Source organism: Bos indicus, chromosome 6 (assembly GCF_029378745.1).
Source record: "Bos indicus isolate NIAB-ARS_2022 breed Sahiwal x Tharparkar chromosome 6, NIAB-ARS_B.indTharparkar_mat_pri_1.0, whole genome shotgun sequence".
NCBI classification, from domain to species: domain Eukaryota; kingdom Metazoa; phylum Chordata; class Mammalia; order Artiodactyla; family Bovidae; genus Bos; species Bos indicus.
Window position 1 is genome coordinate 58,577,336 of NC_091765.1, and position 13,196 is coordinate 58,590,531.

Sequence of the window (13,196 nt, forward strand, 5' to 3'; positions counted from 1 at the left end):
TCCATTACTCGCTGTCTACAGACCTTGAAGTACTCTCACATATGTTGTTGTTGTTGATCAGTAGCTAAGTCACGTTCAACTCTTTGCAATCCCATGGACTGCAGCATACCAGGCCCCTCTGTCCTCCACTATCTTCTGTAGTTTGCTCAAATTCACATTCATTGAGTTGGTGATGCTATCTAACCATCTCATCCTCTGCCTCTCCCTTCTCCTGTTCCCTTCAATCTTTCCCTGCTTCAAGATCTTTTCCAATAAGCCAGCTCTGCCCATCAGGTGGTCAAAGTATTATAGTTTCAGCTTCAGCATCAGTCTTTCCAATGAATATTCAGAGTTGATTTCTTTTAGGATCAATTGGTTTGATCTCCTTTGCTGTCCAAGGGACTCTCAAGACTCTTCTCCAGCACTACAGTTCAAAAGCATCAATTCTTTGGCACTCAGCCTTCTTTATGGTCCAACTCTCACATCCATACATGATTACTGGAAAAACCATAGTTTTGACTATGCAAACTTTGTTTGCAAAATGATGTCTCTACTTTTTAATATGCTGTCTAGGTTTCTCATAGGTTTCAATCCAAGGAGCAAGTGTCTTTTAATTTTGTGCTGTAGTCACCATCTACAGTGATTTTGGAGACCAAGAAAATAAAATCTGTCACTGCTTACACTTCTTCCCCTTCTATTTGCCATGAAGTGATGGGACCAGATACCATGATCTTAGTTTTGTTAATATTGAGTTTTAAGTCAGCTTTTTCATTTTCCTCTTTCACTCTCATCAAGAGGATTTTTAGTTCCTCTTCACTTTTTCTTACCATTAGAGTGGTATCATCTGCATATATGAGGTTGTTGATATTTCTCCCAGCAATCTTGATTCCAGCTTGTGATTCATCTAGCCTGGCATTTCACATGATGTACTATACATATAAGTTAAATAAGCAGCGTGACAATACACAGCCTTGGCATACTCCTTTCCCAATTTTGAACCAGTCAATTGTTCCATATAAGGTTCTAGCTGTTGCTTCTTGACCTGCATACAGGTTTCTCAGGAGACAGATAGGTAGTCTGGTATTCCCATCTCTTAAAGAATTTTCCATTTTGTTGTGATCCACACAGTCAAAGGCTTTAGTGTAGTCAATGAAGCAGAAGTAGATGTTTTCTGGAATTCTCTTGCTTTCTCTATGATCCAGCAAATGTTGCGATTTGATCTCTGTTTCCTCTGCCTTTTCTAATCCCAGCTTGTACATCTGGAAATTCTTGGTTCATATACTGCTGAAGCCTAGCTTGAAGGATTTTAAGTATAACTTTACTAGCATGTGAAATGAGTGCAACTGTATGGTAATCTGAACATTCTTTGGCACTCTCCTCCTTTGTTGGGATTGGAATGAAAATTGACCTTTTCCAGTCCTGTGACCACTGTGAGTTTTCCAAATTTGCTGACATATTGAGTACAACACTTTAACAGCATCATCTTTTAGGATTTTAAATAGCTCAGCTGCAATTTCATCACCTACATTAGCTTTGTTCATAGAGATGCTTCCTAAGGCCTACTTGACTTCACACTTCAGGATGTCTGGCTCCAGATGAGTGAGCATATCGTTGAGGTTATCAGGATCTTTAGGATCTTTTTGTAAAATTCTTCTGTGTATTCTTGCCACATATTTTACCATGCTGTTAATTACTTCCGTGCTATTTTGCTCAATTCCCCTGTATCTAGACAGACTTTACCCTCCCCTAAGCCTGGCTCACATCTGGGTCCTTAGAGAAGATTCTACTCAAGCAAGCCTCCTCTGGGAGGCATTCCATGTCCATCCTCTCATCACACACACTTGCTCAGGTATCTTCTTCTGTGCTCCTATAACAACCCATGCATACCTCCTTCAAGAAAATACGTGTAGGGAATTCCCTGGCAGCCCAGTGATCAGGACTCTGCACTTTCACTGCCAAGGGCCCAAGTTCAGTCTCTGGTCAGGGAACTAAATTCCCACCAAAAAGAGGGGAAAAAAAAGGAAAGGAAATATGTGTATATGTTAATTATCTAGAGCTGCATAACAATGTATTCCAAAACTTAATGGGGTCAAAGAATAGCCATTTTATTTGTTCAAAATGCTATGGATCAAGCTTTTAGATAAAGCTTAGCTGGGTGGTTCTGCTCCACATGGCATCAGCTGAGGTCATTCACTCAGCTGAATTCATTCAGCCCCTGGACAGAACAGAAGGCTCATGACGTGTGCACTCACGTGTCCTCAGCGGTCCTCTCACGTTGCTGCTCTGTGTGGCTAGCTTCGGCTTCTTCACCGGACTGTGGGCTTAGGGTAGATCAGCTTCTAACATGGTGGCTGGCTTGCTAAGAAGAACAATTTTAAGTGGCAAAAGCCAAAGCTGTAGCTCCTTAAGGCCCAAGCTCGAAAATTACACAACATTGCTTACACCACATTCTACTAGTCAAAGCAAGTGATAGAACAAGCTCAAATCCAAAAGGAGTAAAAAGCATGTATAGCCATCTTGAAGTCACCACCACAGGTCCCTGCCCTTAAGATGCTGAGGTCCTTGAAGGCAAAGAGATGATTCTGTATTAGTGTTGGTACCCCCAGCACCTAACTGGGAGGAGTGCCTGGTTTAGAGTAGGTGTGTAACAAGTTGATGTGTGAACTCCCACCAAACATGGAAAGCTCTAGAAGTAGGTGAACTGGTCTAACAAAACACTCAAGGCAGCTCCTCTGGCAGCTGTCAAAACCTCCCACCCACGACCTCTGCTTCTCATCAAATCCATCTTCAGTTCATTCCCAGCACAACAAAAAGTACAAGCAATGCCAAAGTCATCAATCAAGTACCAGTGTCTCTAACCAGCTTTAACACAGATAAAGCGCAGAAGTGAAAGATGTTAGTGTAGTCGGAATGTTCTATAGGCTTATCTAAGTGATAGATTAAATAAAAACATACCTGTGTAAAAATATTTTCAACCCTAGTGCTATGGGGATCCAGAGCATCCCCAACCAAAAGGTCTCTCAGTTTCCCCTGTTTGGGATAAACCCTCACCCCAACCTCACGCAAACAGCAACAAAAGCCAGCATCTAGCCCATGAGGCTCACTCCTGAGTTCCCTAAGGAAAGCCCTGTTTCTGTTGCCTATGGCTCAGGGCAGCAGCCTGAGACTACTACCAGAATACCAACCTTCCAAGAGCAGACTCCAGGGGCATTGCCTTGGGGAAGGGAAGGGATGAGTCAGCCCAGACCACCAGCAGTTGTCTGTAGAAGAATGTCCAGGCCCTGTGTACAGCCAGCAAGGGCACAGACACTCAGTTTTTAATAAGGAAACCACTGGGAGGAAAACAAACACAGTTTTAAAATATCTGAGTCAGCAAATTGACTTTTTCATTCATCTTAGAGGCCCAGGCCTTCTCCAGTAGGATCAATCAGGTCTATTCCTAACCTGGAATCTGAAATAGCTGGAGGTACTTGAGGGGAGCAGGCACAGACAGAACCCACCTGGCACTTAACAGAGGTAGAGAAGCAGCTCTTCTTCCCTCCCTGTAGCGGAGGACAACTTGGCAGAGGCTAGCCATCCTGCAAAGAATCACTTATACATGTTAGGAGTGTGCTGGATGCATGAGAAAATGACCCATTTAGCAACTCTCTAGAATCCCTGAAAATGAAGAGCGCTACCCAAATCATCATATTGTCTTTTTATGAGGCAACCAGGAGTAGACAGTGTAAGGGCAGGGAAAAATACAGACCCCTTTCCTTCACATTATAAGCTAGGCAGAATCCTGGCAGCTATAACATATAGGCAGATGGAGGAGGGACCACATTTTAAATTCCTCGGGTTACTCAGCTCCTTTTCCAGCGCCCTTCATTTCCCCCCAGAAACAGAGTAAAAAATAAGAGACCCATGCTAAACATCGGTGTATCCAACCAACAGATATTTAATGAGATATTTAACCTAAAACATATCAGGCCCTCCTCCAGAATGGAGCTAGCAAAAGAAACTAGGAGACAAGATGCCTGCTATGTTGGAATTCTCCAACAAGGAAATAAAAAGGGAATTTTAGATCATAAGTGACATGAAGAGAATAAACTAGGAGAAGTGTGATAGAGAATGGCTTCTTTAAGGAGAGAACACCTCTCTGAAAAGGAGGCATTCAGAGCCTTCAGTGATGACACAGAGAGAGCCATAACCTGAGAGAGAAGAGCCCCAGGCAGAGGGGACAGCAAGCACACCCTTGAGACAGAAATGAGCCTGCTGTCTTTAAGGAACAGAATGGAGACCAATGCAAAAATTAACAAACATGGTGTGAGATAACGTGGGTGAGATAGACAAGGGGTCTATCATGCAGGGCCTTGAATATCACAGCAAAGCATTTGAATTTTATTTTACTCCATATTCTGTCTAAATATTCCTACTCCTGGTTCTTTAGCACTGCAATGCTTTATTCATCAGAGACATGGATGCTCCCAAACAAAGGTCCTCAAAATGTAGTGCCCAGGCCAATAACATTGGCATCTCTCTGGGAATTTATTAAAAATGCAAACCTGCTGAATCAAAAACTCTGAAGGTGGGGTCCAGAAATCTGCATTTAGTAAGCCCTCCAGGTAGTTCTGATACATGGTAGTTTGAGAACTACTGCTCCAGAGAAAATAACTTTCTAGACTACTGAAACTTCCGTAAGTACAACACATTGATAAAGAAGACAAGAAAATGGGCATTATATGTTTCAGTGTGGTTCTTATCTTTTAAAAACAAAGGGAATAAAGGAAATAAAAACAATATATGACCTTTTATGAATAATTCATGATCCTCATTGTGTGGACTCTGACATGTTCTGAGGGTCTAGGAAACCAGGTAAAGCTACTTGTTCCTATACTTATTGTCCCCAAATGGCTATTCTCTGTGAGATTTTTGCTTGCTTTTGATAGCTACTCTATACCTTTCTTTGTTCTTAAGCATTGGCTTCACTTAATCAGAGTAGAACAATGAAATAAGTAATAGACATATTCAAATATAGGCCAAAATTTTATTAGATTTGTAAGACATAAAATTACTCTGTCAGTTGCTATAAAACCTTCCAAATTCTTACTCTCAATTTTTGTACTTTTCTCAGACCATAGCACTGATATAAAAGACCCATGAAAAGTTTTATGTATGTTTAATTGAAGTCCTGTAGGGTGAAGACAGAGATAATGGAACAGAAATAAGACTTGAAGAGATAACAGCTGAAACTTTTCCAAAACTAGTTGAATATATCAACTGTTAGATTCAGGAAATCCAAAACTGAAAATAAAGTAAAACTTAGGTACTTTAAAGCAAAACTGCTAAAGACCATGAACAAAGAAGATAAAAGCAGCCAGAGGAAGAAGACAGATTTCCATCAAAGAACCAATGATTAAACTGACAACTAATTTCTCAACAGTAGCCAAAAGATATCTAAGACAACGGAATTGGGAGACAAGAGAACATGGGTCATAAAAACAGATTAAGAAATTACATACAGATGCTGAAAATAGAAAGAAAGGTTGGTTTCATAGTCCTCTGAGCTACCAAACCAGGATTCTTTAAATTACCCCTGACCAGCAATGGTCAAGTCGCTCTAGAAATGAGGAATGGAAGTGTGGGGGGACAAGAAACTAGACAAGGCTTTATATAACTCTTCTTTCATATGCACACACACCGGGCAAGAGTGTTTTGTTTTTTTATTTCATCTGGACTCCCATAGCACCCTGTCCATCCCTCTTTCCCATCATGTGTAAGGCAATAAATAGTAATCGCTTTTCTGTCCACTTACACTCAGTCACATTACACTCTGAATTTATGAAAAATAAAGACAAGGTTGTATTTGTCTTTGAATCCAAATACCTAGCAGAGTGATTGACATAAGAAGCTTCCATTAAATACTGAATGAATTAATAGACAAATGAAAGAATCAATGATGTTGTTTCATTTGCAAGAACCAGAGATCTGAACCTCCTTCCCAAGTCTCCTCCTGCCTCATCCACAATTTGTCACTACCAGCTTCTTCCCAATCCTGTAGAAAGAAGCCTGGAGCCTGAGGGTACATTCCCTGGCTTCTTTTATTTCAACCAAAATATTCAATTAGTTGCCTGATATTTACCTGAATGTTGCTTCTATTTTCTTCTGCAGATCTGGGTGGGACTATTCTTGAGAGTGACTATGCTGAAAAGATATTGCCTTCCTCATGATCTACGCCACCTCCATTCTTTACTTTTGGTCAAATAACTGGGGTTAGGTTTCAAGGTAGCCCAAGTGAAGAAACGCAATGCTTGGTCCAGAAGAAAACATCCTGTCCTCAGAAGGAGCTGCAGGATTTGATGAAAATGTATCAGCCTGATCTAGGGGGACACATGTGGGAACAAGTTCAAGGATGATACACAGGAAAGGAAGGAGGAGAGCAGAATACAAAGGTGAGGGAGGGGTTGTTGACTTGGGAGCCCCCTTAAAGTTAGAATGATTGCATTTCTGAATGGCTCCTTGAAGCTTGGGCATGATGCTTTACAGTAAATTACAGGGAGAGGCTGCACTACCATGGCAGAAAATTGAGGACAGGATCAGAATGTTCAGGGAGACAGAAATGTTAGAACAAATTTATGTGAGACACATGCTTCCTGGGAGGGTTCAGGGGACAGTCCCTGCTTTAGGGCAATAAGGAGTATGTCAGTCAGGGGAAACTACATCCCTGAGAAGCTTGGAGATAACTGTCCATCGTGGGCCAGGGTGAGAAGAGGTGACCCTGCCATATAACTGGGCTCCCTAGACTCGGGGGGAATGATGGGATTCCAGAATAACAAAGGCCAAGAAGCCAGTGCTTCACCACCAGAGTCCAGGTGGACATAAAACACAAAGGCAACAAGGCCAGAGGGACAACCAGAGCTGTCGTCTGGTGCCTCCACCCACGAGGTTTTGCTGAAGGCTAATAGACCGTGGTGTTCCCGGGACTGGGACAGATGATCAGCCAATAAAGGTATTGCGTGACTTGTATAACAAGAAGGGAAAAAAAAATCAAGGGCTATCAAGAAGAACGTTGATGTGCTCATAATTTCCAGATCTGAGTCAGTACTCAGACCCCTAATCTGGGTCCCCTTGAGAAAGGGTCTGGCAATGTCTCCCACACGAGTGAAGTCTTTAGGAGTTCAGTGATCTAAGGCATGTCAGGACATCCCCTGACAGATAAAGAACACATTATTACATGTTGGGCTTACTACTACTAAGAAAGAAACACAATGCTAGCTAAGCCCCTTAAGGTTTTGGAGAAACATAATCTATAATAGGGAATATTGCTATGTATTGGGTGACTGAAGTCGTTTGAGGTCTGGAGCAAGAGAGGGCTCTGCAGTAGATCCAGGCTGCCATGTGAGGTGCCCTTGGCTCGTGTGATCTGGCAGATCCAATGATACTAGAGGTATCTGTGACAGATAGGGATCCAGGGTAGAGTCTCTGGCAAGCCCCAATAGGAGAGCCACAGGACAGACTCTTATAGCTCTTCTGGAAGGGAAAATGACTTCCTATTTGAAAAGCAGCTTCTGGCATGTGATAGGGCCATATTAGAGATACATTGCTCCCTCTGGCAACTGCCTCAATTTGGGGGGGGGGGGGTGCGGGGGTTGCTTCTCTTTATACTTAATTTCTTGAAAAATAATCTATATATTCACAATTTCCACTTATTCTCTTCTGACTTTGTTTCAAAACTACTCCAAATCAGGTTTTCACCCCCACAATCTCACTAAAACCGGTTTTTGTGAACTTTACCAACAACTTCCATGTTCCAAATACAATAACTAACTTTAAGTCCTCTTTGAACTTGATCTGTCAGCAGCCTCTGAGCCATTAGGACATGCCCTTTCTTGGGGCTTCCCTGGTAGCTCAGAAGATAAAGAATCTGCCTGCAAAGCAGGAGACACAGGTTTGATCCCTGAGTCTGGAAGATCCCCTGGAGAAGAGAAGAGTATGGCAACCCACGCTAGTATTCTTGCCTGGCGAACTCCATGGACAGAGGATCCTGGCAGGCTTACAGTTCACGGGGTCACAAAGAGTCTAACACGACTGAGTGACTAACACTTTCACTTTTCTTGAAATAGCTTCTCCCCTTGTCCCTGGGACTTTCCTCTTTCTTCCTATCTCACTGGTTCCTCCTTATCACCTTGGCTGGTTCTTCTCATGTTCTCAGCTACTAATGCTGGCATCCCCAAGGCTCAGCCTCAGGTTACTTTTCATTCCATCTATATTCTCTCTTCCTAGGTGACATTATCTCATCCACAGCTTCAATTCTTTTACATGCTTCGCATTCCCAAATTTATACCTCTAACCCTACCTCCTTCCCTCATGCATCCAACAGTCTATTAGACCTCTCTACTAGACATCTGATAGATAGACTTAATTCCAAAGACGAATTCTGGCTCCCCCACTTCCAAATATGTCCCTCCTCCAGGCTTCCCAATCTTAGTAAACAACAGCTCTACTCATCCAGCTCCTCAGACCCAAAACCTTGACTCATTTTTTGCTCCTTTCTTTCCAGGCTCACATTCCATTCATCAGAAAATCTTGCCAGTTATTCCTTCAAAATATTTAGAATCTGTTAAATCCTTAGTCTAAGCCACCATCCTCCTTGCTTAGATTCTCGTATCCTGTTTTCATGCTTCCATCTTTGCCCTATTCAATTTATTTTAAAATCAGTAGCCACAATGATCTTGCCCCACTTCTACTGAAAACCTTCCACAAGCTTCCCATTTCCTTCAGGATAAAATCCAAAGTCCTTATAGTGACCCACAAAGCCCCACAACATCTGCACAACCCATGATTCTGGATCCCCTTTGACTTCACTTCCAACACTTTCCCTGAACCCTCTCTGGACACCCCTTTTTCTTTGACATGCTTCCTTCAGTCAGCCTCAGGGCTCACTGCCTCACTTCTGCTCCAACTCCACTTCCTCAGATACACTACTCCTTTCCATCTCCTGGAGCCCTCTCTATTTCTCTTCCTAGCAGGTCTCACTACTTGGTAGATTATACAACATTAATTTTATTGTCTGGCCCAACCCAGTAGATTGTAAGTTTGGGGAGAGCAATAGCTTGTTTAATTTCTACGTCCTCAGCCCTTAGGACAGTGGTTGGAATAAGTTAAATATTGAATAGATTTTTGTTGAGTGCATGAGTAATTTTAATCCTAGTGTATAGGAGGAGAAATATAGATTAAAAATGCTTAAGACCTATATACACAATAGGACATTACTCACTCATCACAGACAATGAAATCTTCCCCTTTGCAACAACCCAGATGGACCTAGAGGGTATTGCGCTAAGTGAAATAAATCAGACAGAGCAAGACAAATACTATATGATTTCACTATACATGGAATCTAAAAAAAAAAAAAAAACAAGATAAGCAAAACAAAATAGATACAGACTCATAGATACAGAGAAACTGGTAGTTGCTAGTTCATTTCAGTCATGTCCGACTCTTTGCGACCCATGGACTGCAGCACGCCAGGCCTCCTTGTCCATCATCAACTCCCGGAGTTTACTCAAACTCATACCCATTGAGTCAGTGATGCCATCCAATCATCTCATCCTCTGTCGTCCCCTTCTCCTCCTGTCTTTAATCTTTCCCAGCATCAGGGTCTTTTCCAGTGAGTCAGTTCTTTGCATCAGGTGGCCAAAGTATTGTAGTTTCAGCTTCAACATCAGTCCTTCCAATGAATATTCAGGTAGTTGCTAGAGGGGAATTTACATCAAAATAGGTGAGAAAAATCCAGAAGTACAAACTTCATCGTAAAATAAATAAGTCATGGGGATGTAATATATAAGCACAGGGAATATAGTCAATAATATCATAAAAACTTTGTATAGTGGCTGAGTCTTGATGGTTACTAAACTCATCATGGTGTCAATTTATAATGTATATAAACGTCAAATCACTACATTGCACACCTGAAACTAATATTATAAGTCAGTGAAAGTTGCTCAGTCATGTCCGACTCTTTGTGACCCCATGGACTATACAGTCCATGGAGTTCTCCAGGCCAGAACACTGGAGTGGGTAGCCTTTCCCTTCTCCAGGGGATCTTCCGCACTCAGAGATTGAACCCAGGTCTCCCACACTGCAGGCGGATTCCTTACCAGCTGAGCCACAAGGGAAGCCCTTATATGTCAATTATACGTTAATTTAAAAATTACAAAGAAAAAACGGAAGTTATAAAATTGTTTTTGAAAAAATGATTAAGACCATTAGAAGCTCCCAGCTTGGTACCCTTCCCCAGAGCACAGGGTATATACCTTCATGCTGTTGTTTGGTTGCTAAGTTGTGTCCGACTCTTTTGCCACCCCATGGACTGTAGCCCACCCTCTGTACATGGGATTTCCCAGCCAAGAACACTGAAGTGGGTTGCCATTTCTTTCTCCAGGGGATCTTCCCCACCCAGGGATCGAATCCACGTCTCCTGTGTCTCCTGCATTGGCAGGTGGATTCTTTACCACTGAGCCACCAGGAAAGCCCATATACCTTCATAGGCCACAACAAATAGTTTTAACCAGAAAAGTGTTATCAAGCATACCAAATAACTGGTTTTATTGCTTTCACTGCTCTGAACTTAGGATATTACCTTATTTTGGAGTTTTGACACAAGATCCATTTGCTATAGCAAATTCAGACATAAACAGTCTAATCCACATATATTTTCTTTCTCCTGTGAACGGGAAGATTCCACATGGCCAGGTCTGGACTTACAGACAGACAGCAAGAGTTTCCTAGATGCCTGAGTGACATCCCCCACCCCCCTCAAAAATGCTCCCTTCTCTGGTTCAGAAGAATCTGAAATTACACAATTTACAATTCATTGACCTCTGAAAAAGTCACGCCCCAAGGAGAGCTGCAAACAAAAGCGTTCCCGAGCCAGATTCCTTGTTGACACTGGTCTCTGGTTACACCCTGGCATAAAAAGGGAGGAAATGCAGTCTTCAAAGCAGTGCATCCCCACTTTTGTCTGTCCCCAGAGGAATCCCTTCCCCCACTCCACAAGAGGAACTCTCTGGGAGTTCAGAAACACAAATACTGCCAGGGGAGGCATTTTCAAGTTACACACGATAGATAGATAGATGGATGGAGCGATCCAAAGTAACTCAGGTCTGGCTCATGTTACTTGTCTTGGACTGGGTTTAAAGCTTTAAACAATTCCTCTCAAGTATGCCCTGTTGTGAATCCCCTTTCCTGTTCAAAACCCTTTCTTGGCCCAGACCCCAGACCCCAGGAGTCACCTTCCAGAAGAATATGGCCACTCCCAGCGCCCCTCTCTCAGTCTCCTCACAAAGCACAGACTTGTCCCAAAGGACCAGGTCTGCCCCGGAGGAACAAAGCCACAAGGCTGACATCTCACAAGTAATTACCTTGTCCCCAGAATTCCAGAGAGGCCTTTCCTCAGGCTCTCCTCAGTGTCCTGGATGGTGAGTCTCCTGTTTCATCTGGTCTGGGTCAGAGGCCTGGATGAAGCACTGCCCCCATCACACACCATCAGCAGATTTCACTCGTCCACCCTGACTTCTGATCTCTTGGCTTCACCCCCCTTCTCAACACGACATTCATAGATCCCTGGACCAGATGTAAGATAAAGCAGTACTCGTCATTCCCAGTTTGGGCTGCTTGGTCCATCTATGCTAACCACATGCATCATTTTTACATAAGCCCCCAAAATGGAGACTAATGTGCTAAAGGGCAAAAGCCTGTTGGGGTCAAGGTGGTGCAGGAATTCCCACCCTGGAGACAAAGACCAGGCTCCTCTTCTGGCACCAATCTCATCACTAACATTCTTTAGAGTTTCTACCTGGTCCTCTCTCTCATCCTACTTTTAAATCTTCCTTAAAGAGTTATTTCTTCCAGGGTTCCCATGCAAACCCATGCACATCTCAGTAACTTCTGCTTGTTCTATGTACAAGCTCACAGCTCTGTCCCCTCAGCATCCTCAGCCCACTTGTTGGGTTCAGACCCTCCACTGCTCCCTTCTTGCCGTCATGCATATTCTATCATAAAGGACTTCGGAGTTCCTAAAACATGTTTATGTACCACACCTCACTGATAATCACATAACCTCTTGTCAAGTCGTCTAGGAAAGTGGGTTGTTTCCTACATTTTCACAGATGCTGAGGTTGAGATGCCGGGTAAAGGCTTTGTCCACAACCACCCAGTGGAGGAGTGAGAGAGCCCAGGGGGACGATCTTCATTCCCCACTGCTGCTTCTAAGGGTCATTCATGCTCAAGCTCATCTCCCTCCGTGGAGTGGTTCCCAGGACACCATCCTCACCCAAATTTTTCCTCTGCACACATTCATTCCCTATAAGTCGGAAATCAGACAGACCCTTATCCACATCCCAGCTCTGCCTTTAACCTGCAGTGTGACATTCAATTCAGTTCAGTTCAGTCGCTCAGTCGTGTCCAACTCTTTGTGACCCCATGAATCGCAGCACGCCAGGCCTCCCTTCCATCACCAACTCCTGGAGTTCACCCAAACTCATGTCCATCAAGTCGGTGATGCCATCCAGCCATCTCATTATCTGTCGTCCCCTTCTCCTCCTGCCCCCAATCCCTCCCAGCATCAGGGTCTTTTCCAATGAGTCAACTCTTCACATGAGGTGGCCAAAGTATTGGAGTTTCAGCTTCAGCATTAGTCCTTCCAACGAATACCCAGGACTGATCTCTTTTAGGATGGACTGGTTGGATCTCCTTGCAGTCCAAGGGACTCTCAAGAGTCTTCTCCAACACCACAGTTCAAAAGCATCAATTCTTTGACGCTCAGCTTTCTTCACAGTCCAACTCTCACATCCATACATGACCACTGGAAAAACCATAGCCTTGACTAGAAGGACCTTTGTTGGCAAAGTAATGTCTCTGCTTTTGAATATGCTATCTAGGTTGGTCATAACTTTCCTTCCAAGGAGTAAGCGTCTTTTAATTTCATGGCTGCAGTCACCATCTGTAGTGATTCTGGAGCCCCAAAAAATGAAGTCTCTCACTGTTTCCACTGTTTCCCCATCTATTTGCCATGAAGTGATGGGACCAGATGCCATGATCTTAGTTTTCTGAATGTTGAGTTTAAGCCAACTTTTTCACTCTCCTCTTTCACTTTCATCAAGAGGCTTTTTAGTTCCTCTTCACTTTCTGCCATAAGGGTGGTGTCATCTGCATATCTGACATTAGTCAAGTTATTT

General features: G+C 43.1%; 1 protein-coding gene across 10 annotated transcripts in view; it reads right to left on the reverse strand.

Moving 5' to 3' along the window:
• Window positions 1–13,196, reverse strand: part of LOC139183616 (putative uncharacterized protein FLJ13197) — a 221,471-nt gene that overhangs the window by 153,588 nt on the left and 54,687 nt on the right. For 5 of the 10 annotated variants that reach the window (XR_011567152.1, XR_011567151.1, XR_011567150.1 and 2 more), the window contains one exon: window positions 5,665–9,713. The exons of 2 other annotated variants lie outside the window; for them this stretch is intronic. Coding sequence is in view for 2 of the 8 variants with exons in the window: in XM_070791291.1 (XP_070647392.1) it covers window positions 9,561–9,713 (153 nt within the window). In the remaining 6 variants the exon portion in view is untranslated. Of the gene's footprint in view, window positions 1–5,664; window positions 9,714–13,196 lie in introns of those variants that run through there. 3 more of the 10 variants (XR_011567154.1, XR_011567148.1, XM_070791292.1) reach the window with 1 other exon arrangement.